Source organism: Orcinus orca, chromosome 8 (genome assembly GCF_937001465.1).
Source record: "Orcinus orca chromosome 8, mOrcOrc1.1, whole genome shotgun sequence".
Lineage (NCBI taxonomy): Eukaryota > Metazoa > Chordata > Mammalia > Artiodactyla > Delphinidae > Orcinus > Orcinus orca.
The window spans coordinates 108,605,780-108,616,144 of NC_064566.1; the positions used below are offsets into that span (position 1 = coordinate 108,605,780).

The 10,365-nt window shown below is 43.8% G+C and overlaps 1 protein-coding gene across 2 annotated transcripts in view; it reads left to right on the top strand.

Annotated features, from left to right (window-relative positions):
- JAM3 (junctional adhesion molecule 3) overlaps positions 1 to 10,365 on the top strand; it is a 58,589-nt gene that overhangs the window by 31,217 nt on the left and 17,007 nt on the right. Inside the window, exon 2 of one of the 2 annotated variants that reach the window (XM_049714321.1) lies at positions 2,840 to 3,009. The exons of the other annotated variant lie outside the window; for it this stretch is intronic. Within the exon in view, the coding sequence (XP_049570278.1) occupies positions 2,883 to 3,009 (127 nt within the window). The 5' untranslated portion in view covers positions 2,840 to 2,882. The remainder of the gene's footprint in view (positions 1 to 2,839; positions 3,010 to 10,365) is intronic. 2 annotated transcript variants of the gene reach the window in all.

The following is a 10,365-nucleotide window of genomic DNA, read 5'->3' on the forward strand; positions in this document are numbered from 1 at the left end:
GGCTCCGGACGCGCAGGCTCAGCGGCCATGGCTCACGGGCCCAGCCGCTCCGCGGCACGTGGGCTCTACCCGGACCGGGGCACGAACCCATGTCCACTGCATCGGCAGGCGGACTCTCAACCACTGCGCCACCAGGGAAGCCCTAAATGTACTTTTTTATAATATTTTCTGTTGTTATTAGTTCCTTTGCCTGAGGATTCACAAGCACTGTGTGGTTAGTAATTTCTTGAGAAAGTAAAGGGGAGCAGGCAGCGTCCTCAAGCCCAGCCCCAGGGCTGTGCCTCTGTGGACCTGGCTCTCGATTTGGGGTGGCCCTGACTTCATGAAGGGCTCAGTGGGGTTGCCAGATGGGCCACACGTGAGAATCACGTGAGAGGCTTGGAGAGACACAGATCCGGGCCTTTCCTAACCTGCTGAGTTAGAATCTGGGGCGTGTGCTCTCGGGCCGAGGAGGGGGGTTGGGAAGCGGGCTTTTAAATGGGCCCCCTGAGGTGATCCCCCCACAGCCTGCCTGGCACCAGGCCCCCAGGCCCTGGCACGATTTCTGAAAGGTCTCCCGCAACCGCAGTAAGAAACTGTACTTGTCTCTAAGAGCCGCTGGGATGGTTCCAGACCAGGAGAGAGGCGGGCAGACGGGGGGCCAGGAGCCACTGGGCGCAGCATGGCCTCCTCCCCATCTGCCTGCCCCTCCACTCCCCCAGCTTCCCGGCGGGAAAGGGTGGCTGCTGGAGATGCCATCGGCCCGTTGTTCCCGAGGCTTTCTCAAGGCCGCTTCCCTTGCGCCTCGGCTAAGGGAGGTCCGGAAGAACCGTGGGATATGAGCTGGGCTTCCGGGTCTGACCCGGGCTTCCTTAAGCTCCGATCCCCCTCACACACCCTTGTTGCTGTCTCTTCTGGTTCTGGGCGTGTTCCTTCTCGTAAGAGACTGTGTGAGCCAGAGCAGGGAAGTAGGAACTGGCTTCTGGTTCTCGCTCTGCGCTCACAGACGTGAACCAGCTGGGCTCGAGTAGTCCCCCTGCCCCACGACGGGAGCTGGGGGGCTGGAGCCGACGCACAGGATGAGACGCCCGCAGCACCTGGGCCTTCCCACTCCCTCCCGCTTGGTTCCTCTCTCCGTGTTAGGTCATCCTGCAAGCTGGGCATCGGTCCTGTTCCGGGAAAAGGCCCCAGCGGTTCAGTTATCCTTTTCAGCATCGTCGTGGTTGAGCCGCAAGCAGCAGCGGACCCGCATGCGCCCCGACTCCTTGTGTGCCTCGAGGCCTTGCGTTGCCCGTCCGGCAGCTCCTCTCCCGGAGCCCTGCTGGTGGTGAAGTTTATTCTCCATGCGGCACCCCTGCCCCAGCCCACCCTGGTCGTCTCAGGAAGAGCATGTTTCCCTTGCAGACCACTGTCCAGAGGGGTGGGGTCCTTGACATCCTGGAGCCCAGTTGCTTAGCCAGATGATACTGGAACTTAGAAACGGACCCCGGTCCTCTGGCTCTTACTCTGCATCTGCCGTGCCGGGCACCCCAGCCAAGGGGCAAAGGCTGGTGTCCAGGGCGCTGACTTATGCAGACAATGCCTCCGTGTGCCTGCCCTGCCGCCATCACTCTGTTTCTTCCAGCTGAGCCCGCGCCGCAGGGCCCTTTGGGTCCCTTTTTGTGCATGACTCTGTCGTCCGTGTCTGAGTGCAGGCCTCCTGACCCGGGGGGCCTGTCTCTAAGTCCTCCAGGCGGGATTCCCAGCTGGGGCCCTCCCTCACAGCAGTGCCTTGTCCCTCACGCTTGGCAAACAGATACAGGAAGGGGCACTACTGGGTGGTCTGGGGACGAGTAGTGGAGATGGCTCAGGACGTCTTTGACGAGCCAGGACAGCAGTCAGCCTTGGTCAGCCCTAGTTTCCTACTAGAAAACTTGTGCCGGACGCTGCTGTTCACGGCCTGGGCGTGTTCCCCGTGTCACCCTTCTGAATCTTGGCTCTGTCTCTTCCTCCCCAGGCCCTGCTGCTTCTACCACTGTTGGGCCTTAGGAGAGTGGGTGGGTCCTTCCTGCCGCTCTAGTAACCGGGTGTGGTGGGCATCCATAGAGCAGAGGTAACCTGGCCGTTGGGCCATTTTAGTGTCACTTAGCATTTGGGGAAATAAGTGGTTAGATTGTAGAGGACAAATCCTCAGACTTCTGTCATCTGCCACATTTCTTGTCACGTGTGCATCACACATAAAACCAACCGCGTTTTCTTTTTTTTTTTTTGGCTGCGTTGGGTCTTTGTTGCCGTGCACGGGCTTCTCACTGCAGTGGCTTCTCTTGTTGTGGAATGTGGGCTCTAGGCCCGTGGGCTCGGTAGTTGTGGCTCACAGGCTCCAAAGCGCAGTCTCAGTAGTTGTGGCGCACGGGCTTAGTCGCTCCACGGCATGTGGGATCTTCCCGGACCAGGGCTCCAACCCATGTCCCCCTGTATTAGCGGTGGATTCTTAACCGCTGCGCCACCAGGGAAGCCCCTGACCGCATTTTAATGAATTCTTTCATGGAGTCACAGGGAAGAGAAGGAACTGTAGACAGTACAGTGAAATGGGAAGAGAGTTGGACTGAGTCTGAGGATGAGCTAGAGGACGAGCTGCATCCTCCCCTGAGGCCAGTCCCTTAGCTGCTGCTTCGTAACCTGGAAATGCCACTCACCCTCACCGTCTTGAAGGGTGAGCTGAGGAAGGAGTCGGGATCATCCTCACCTCTGTCCCCAGCCCTGGACGGTGCCACCTCTGATGGGCGTGGTTTCAAGAGTAAATAACGCCATTGTAATAAGCCACTTCAAAGCATGATGCCTCTGGAGATACAGCTTAGTTTAATATTTTTCAAACAAGTAGGCCCAGTGGAGAATAGAGTGACCACTGCTGCTCCTAGAATAACATGAAGAAGGGCACAGAGGACAACAACAGGAAGGGAGACCCACGAGGCTGGCCATCCTGTCCCCGCATGCATCCTCAGCTCCTGACCCTGCCCTCCCTGCCCTGGTGTGTGGTAGCGTGGCTGTTCGGTTGGTATGAAGTACCTCCGGGCAGAAAGCACGTATCAATTCTCACAGTGAGCCAAGTGGTGGTATTTTTTGCTTGTAAAAATAAAATCAGAGCCTTTTGGGTGTTATTTACAAGAAGAAAAAAGAAAGGAAAAAAAAGTTTTCCCTCCTGGGTTTTAGCCTTGGCTCAGCACTGAGCTGGTATATTTTTGTAATTATTATCAGCTGGAGAACACACCAGCTTGAGGTCAGGTTTTCTCCTTAACATAGTTGGAAATGCCATTCTGTGTGGTTTCATAAATCCTTTGTCATCTCTGCTCACTTGCAGAGATGGCCCTCCCAGGAGTGGACCTCAGTGTCTGCATCCTCAGAACTGATCTGTACCCCAGCTGGGATTAAACACCATCGAGCCAGAAGACCAACAGCCTCTGCCAGCTATGAATTCAAGCATATTTTGATGCTCAAAAATTTAGAATTTCTGGATTTAGTGTAAAGCCAGGAATCATCACTTTGATGTTTTCTTTTTTTTCTTTTTCACCGCCTTTCAGTCCTCTCCTTTTCAGTTCTTCTTGTTCCCCTTCTTTCTTTCCTTTTTCTTTTTTAGCCTGTCTCTCCCTCTCGTGTCTTAGACGTTGTATTGAATTTTCTTGGAATTCTCATTTGTATTATTCCACTCATGGTATCCAGGGTTAATATATTTTCTGGCCTCTGGCCTAAAGCCATTAAGTATGAAACTTACTGTTCCTTGGGCCACTAGAAGAATGTTGGTTCCTATAAAGCAAGTATAATAATAACAATGATAATAAATGACCCCTCTTCTAAATGTTTATTTATCATCAATTATTGGTGAAAGAAGGGTAAAGAGTAATATTTTATAGTTGGAAAAAATGAGGGGTGCAGAATCACACTGAAAGTCAATAGGAGTATTAAAAATAGGGCCCAGGGCTTCCCTGGTGGCGCAGTGGTTGAGAGTCCGCCTGCCGATGCAGGGGACGCGGGTTCGTGCCCCGGTCCGGGAGGATCCCACGTGCCGCGGAGCGGCTGGGCCCGTGAGCCATGGCCGCTGAGCCTGCACGTCCGGAGCCTGTGCTCCGCAGCGGGAGAGGCCACAACAGTGAGAGGCCCGCGTACCGCAAAAAAAAAAAAAAAAAAATAGGGCCCAGATTCTTGATAGTAGTTCATAGCTTTAGCATATAGAAGAGCTTTGAAAATGAAATTAAAAGCCCAAGACTGATTGGATCAGTCCTCTGTTCTGGACTGGACCGCCTAGTTCTTCTGTGTTGAAAACACATTTGTCAGTCCTACTTGATGCAGTGAATCCTGGGAAATCATGGAAACCAAACCTGCCAGTTTCCCAACTTACAGTGAGAGGTGCACTGTCAGAAGTGACACCAAAAGAGCAAAGATGGTGAGTTGGACAGTCCTGGGCTTGGATCCTGGTTCTCCGGCCAGCTTCACTGTGCTCTGCAGGCTTCTTTGTGACATTTATCATATTCTATTGAAATCGTGTCTCTCTTCCTCACAGTCGGTTACATTTCCAGAAACTCTTGCATGTCAGGTATGGTGGTAGGGAATTGGAGATGCATAAGAATGGCTGAAATAAAAAAGAAAAAAAGCAGCAATTTTCACCTGCAGTGAAATCAGGAAGAGGTAGAATAGGAAACTCCAGGCCCTTGTTCCCCGACAGAAACATTGGAGAAACAAACAGGAGCTGAAACAACTGTGTAGGAGATCTGGAAACAGTCGAAGGTTTATAGCAACCACGTCAACACCTGATCAAGAAAAAAAGATCTTCAGAGTGGTAGGAAGGTTTCATGAGACATTTTCTCAACCTTGCCCCACCGTCTACCCAGCACATCCTCCTCCCCTCCTCCCACCAAATTGGAGGGAGCAGAGCAAACCCTATTTGCAAATTATTGTGTCCATCATTCTCACCTGCCTGGGGATACCTGAAAGACTGAGACGAGGGGCTTGTCTTTGTCTCCTTGGGATGTAGGTGGGAAAGGCAGCAGGCACTGCTTGTAAGAGCTACAAGGGGATGACAAACCCACAACTGCCTGAAGAGATTCTGGGGGAGGCACACAACAGGCCATCTGAGGCTCAGGAGAGAAACTGTGGTGAGACAGGGAAGGTAGGACAAAAGCAACCACATCGCATCTCAAGGTGACCCCTACACTCTGAGCAAGCCTAGCTGAGAGGTGAAGGAGTACCTACAGAGCCAGTTTGCAAAGACTTGGGAGAGGGGGCTCCTCCCTGCCTCCCTCCCTCTCTCCCTCTCCCTCCCTCCCTCCCTCCCTCCCTCCCTCCCTCTCTCCCTCCCTCCCTCCCTCCCTCTCTCCCTCCCGGTGTTTTTGTTTGTTTTAGCTCTTGGCATTCAAGGGAATCTTAATCAGAATGTTATTTGAAGATGAGGTAAAGGAACCTCAGTTATCATGCTTGAAAGGAAATAGTGTTTGAGAAAAAAGTTTGGAACTCAAAACAAATGCACTCCTATAGCCTTCAACAATAATAATTTTGAATACACACGTGTGTGCGCATGCGTGCGCACACACACACAGGGCACAGGATCTGATTTCCAGAGAAACTGCTTTATAATAGATGCCCAGTTTTCAACCAAAAAAAATCACAAAGCATACAAAGAAACAGGAAAACGTGGTTCATTCAAAAGAGCAAAATGAATGAACAGAAACTGTCCCAGTTTCTGAGGAGGCCCAGATATTGGGCTTACTAGACAAAAACAAATTGTCTTAAATATGCTTAGACTAATGCTTAGACTAAGGGAAAACATTATATGAGCAACAAAGTATCAATAAGGAGAAAAGTTATAAAAAGGAATCAAAAAGAAATTTTGGAGCTGAAAAGTGTAGTAACTGAAATGAAAAATTTACTGGAGGGGATAAACAGCTTATTTGAGCAGGCAAAAGAGTCAGTGAACTAGAAGATAAGAAAATTGAAATTATCATGTCTGGGAGAAGAGAGGAAAAATAATGGAGAAATGTGAACAGAGCATGTATGTTTGCTAGGCTGCCATAACAATATCACAGACTGAGTGGCTTAAACAACAGAAATTTATTTTCTTACAGTTCTGGAGGGTAGATGTTCAAGATCAAGATATTGGCAGAGTTGATTTCTTCTGAGGCTTCTCTTTGGCTTGCATATGGCCACCTTCTTGCTGTGTCCTCACATGGTCTTTCCTCTGCACACACATCATTCTATGTGTCCTAATCTATTTTTATAAGAACACTAGTCAGATTGGATTAGGGCCCCTAACAGCATTTTAACTTATTACCTCTTTAAGGACCCTATCTCCACATATAGTCACATTCTGGGTTGCTGGGGGTGAAGGCTTCAATATATGAATTTGGGTGGCAGGGGGACACAATTCACCCCATAACAGAGCCTAAGGGAATTGTGGGGTGCTGTCAAGCTGACCAAGATATGTTTTTTTTTTAAACATCTTTATTGGGGTATAATTGCAAGATATGTTTTATGGGAGTCCCAGGAGAAGAGGGAGAGAGAGAGGCAGAAAGGTTATCTGAAGAAATAATGGCTGAAAACTCCCCCAATTTGACATATGGCATTTATCTACAAATTCAAGAAGCTCGGTGAACTCTAAGTAGGATAAACCCAAGAGGACCCACCCTGAGACACATTATAATCAAACAGTCAAAAGCTAAAGACAAAGAGAGAATCTTGAAAACAGCAAGTGAGAAGTGTCTCATTACATACAGGGGATACTCAACAAGATCTTAAGCTGATTTCTCATCAGAAATGTTGGATGCCAGAAGACAGTGGGATGAAAGATTTAATGTGTTGAAAGAAAAAAAAACCCAACAACAACACTGTAAACAGAAGATTTTATATCTGGCAACACTGACTTTCAAAAATGAGGGAAAAATTAAGACATTCCCAGAAGAACAAAAGCTGAGGGAGTTCATGACCACTAGCCCTGCTCTACAAAAAGTGCTAAAGGAAATCCTTCAAGTTGAAATGAAGCAACACTAGACAGTAACTCAAAGCTGTATGAAGATCTAAAGATCTCCAGTAGAGGTAATTAATGGACAAATATAAATGCTAGTCTTACTATAATTTTGGTTTGTAACTGCACTGTTTATTTCTGTAGAATTTAAAAGATAAATCCATTATTGATAAGGCACACAATGTACAAAGACGTAATTTGTGTCTTCAGTAACATAAGCGGTAGGACAGAGTTTTTGTATACAATTAAAGTTAAATTGGTATCAATTCAAGTTCGTAATTTTAGGATGTTATGATAATCCTCATGATAACCACAAAGTTTGGTTATCATGAGTATACACTAAAGGATATGAGAAGGGAATCAAAATGTGTCAGTACAAAAAAAATCAACAAAATACGAAAGAAGGCAGTAGTGGATGAAATGAGGGACAAAAGAATAATATACACAGAAGACAAGTAGCAGAATAGCAAAAGTAAGTCCTTTATCAGTTAATTAAATGAAAATGGATCAAACTGTCCAGTCAAAAGGCAGAGATTGGCAGAATGGATGAAATAATGTGATTCAACTTTATGCTGTCTACAAGACACTCACTTTAGACCTAAACACAAATAGGCTGGTAAAGTGAAAGGATGGAAAAAGACATTCTATGCAAATAATAACCAAAAGAGAGCTGAGGTAGCTATAGTCATATCAGACAAAATAGACTTTAAGTCAGAAAACAGTTACAAGAGACAAAGAATGACAATGTATATTGATTCACCAAGAAAACATAACAATTATAAACATGCATGAAATATCTAAGCCCCATAATATATGAAGCAAACATTGAGAGGACTGAAGAGAGAAACAGATTGTTTTACAATAATAATCGGACATTTCAGTGCCCTACTTTCAATAACAGATAGACAAGATAGAAGATTAATAAGGAAATATAGGACTTGAAGAACAATATGGACCAGTCAGACCTAACATATACAGAACACTACACCTCAAAACAGCAGAATACACATTTTCCACATGTGCAGATGGAACATTCTCTAGGATAGATCATATGTTAGGTCAAAACACAAGTCTTAATTAAAAAAATTTTTTAAGCATATAAAGTATCTTTTCTAATCACAGTGGAATGAAGTTAGAAGTAAATAACTGAAGGAAACTAGAATATTTACAGATACATGGAAATCAACATACTCTTAACCAATGGGTCAAAGAAGTTAAAAGGAGGTTAGAAAATACCTGAAGAAAATGAAAATGAAAACACAACATACCAAAACTTAGTGGGATTCAGCAAAAGCAGTACTAAGACATGTAAATTTCAAAAAAATATATATATATATATATCTCAAATCAGTGACAATCTTACACCTTTAGGAACTGGACAAAGGAGAACAAACTAAACCCAAAACTAGCAGAAGGAAGGAATTAATAAAGATTAGAGCAGAGGTTAATGAAAAAGAGAAAAGAAAAACAGTAGGGAAAAATCAATGAAAACAAAAGTTGCTGATTTGAAAAGAACAGCAAAATTGACAAACCTTTAAGTAGATTCAGTAAGGAAAAAAGAAGACTTGAATTACTAAAATCAGCAAAGAAAGTGGGGCTATAACTACTGATTTTATGGAAATAAATAGGATTATAAGACATTGCTATGAACAAGTATATATCAACAAGTTGGATAACCTAGATGAAATGGACAAATTCCTAAAAACATAAAATCTAGCAAAATGTAGTCATTAAGAAGTAGAAAATCTGAATAGAACTACAGTAATTAAAAACAGAAAAGCTTCGACCTGGTGGTTTCGTTGATGGATTCTACCAAACATTTAAAGAATTAATACCAGTCCTTCTCAAACTCTTCCCAAAGATTGAAGAGAATACTTCCTAACTCATTCTGTAAGGCCAGCATTACCCTGACACTAACACCAGGCAAAGCCACTACAAGAAAGCCATAGACCAATATTCCTTAACATTGATGCAAAATTCTTCCAAAACATACTAGCAGATGGAATTCCACAACACACTAAAAGGATTATACACCGTGAATGAATGGGATTTGTTCCCAGAATGAAAGAATGGTTTAACATATGAAAATTACGGTAATACATCGCATTAATAGAATATAGGAAAAGAACCACATGATTATCTCAGTTGATGCAGAAAAAATATTTGACAAATTCAACACCCTTTCATAATAAAAACACTCCGTAAACTAGGAGTAGATGAGATCTCCTTCAACATAATAAAAGATATATGAAAAACCTTATAGCCAGTGTCATAATTAATGGTGAAAGACTGAAAGGTTTTTCCCTAAGATCAGGAAGAAGAGTAGGATACCAGAGCTCACCACTTTTGTTCTACATAACATTGGAATTTCTAGCCAGAGCAATTAGGCAACAAAAAGAAATTTAAAAGTTGTCCAAATTGGAAAAGAAAACATAAAATTATCCCTACTCATGGATGACTTAATCTTATACGTGGAAAACCCTAAAGATTACACCAAAAACAAAACAAAGAAACAAAAAACCCTGTTAGAGCTAATAATAGGAAAACAGAAAACAAAACCAACCTATAAATATCAGTTGCATTTCTATACACTAACAAAGAACAATCAGAAAAGGAAATTAAGAAAACAATCCCATTTACAGTAGTATCTAAATGAATAAAATACTTAGGAATAAATTTAATCAAGGAGGTAAAAGACATAGTACACTGAAATCTAAAAAACACTCCTGAAAGAAATTAAAGGAGATACAAATAAATGGAAGATACTCCATGTTTATGGATTAGAAAATCTAATATTGTTAAAACTATGGAAAGCCATCTACAGATTCAATACATTCTCTATCAAAATCCCAATTTTTTTTTTTTTTTCAGAAATAGAAAATCCCATCCTAAAGTTTTATATGGAATCTCAAGGGAACCCGAATAGCCAAAGTCATCTTGAAAAAAAAAAAACAAAGTTGGAGGACTCACACTTTCTGATTACAAAACTTACTATGAAGCTACAGTAATCAAAACAGTATGGTACTGGCATAAAGATAGACGTATGGACCAATGGAACAGAACAGAGAGCCCTGAAATAAACTCTTGTGTATATAATCAAATAATTTCTGACAAGAGTGCCAAGACCATTGAATGGAGCACAGTCTTTTCACCAAATGATGTTAGAAAAACTGGATATACACATTCTAAATAATGAAGTTGGATCCTTGCCTTATAAAAAATTAAAATGGACCAAAGACCTAAACATATGATTTAAAACTATAAAATTCTTAGAAGAAAACTGTGCAAGATATTCATGACATTGGATTTGGCAATGATTTCTTGGATGTGACATCAAAAGCACAGGCAGGCAACAAAAGAAAAAAATAGGTAAATTGGACTTCATTGAAATTAAAAAC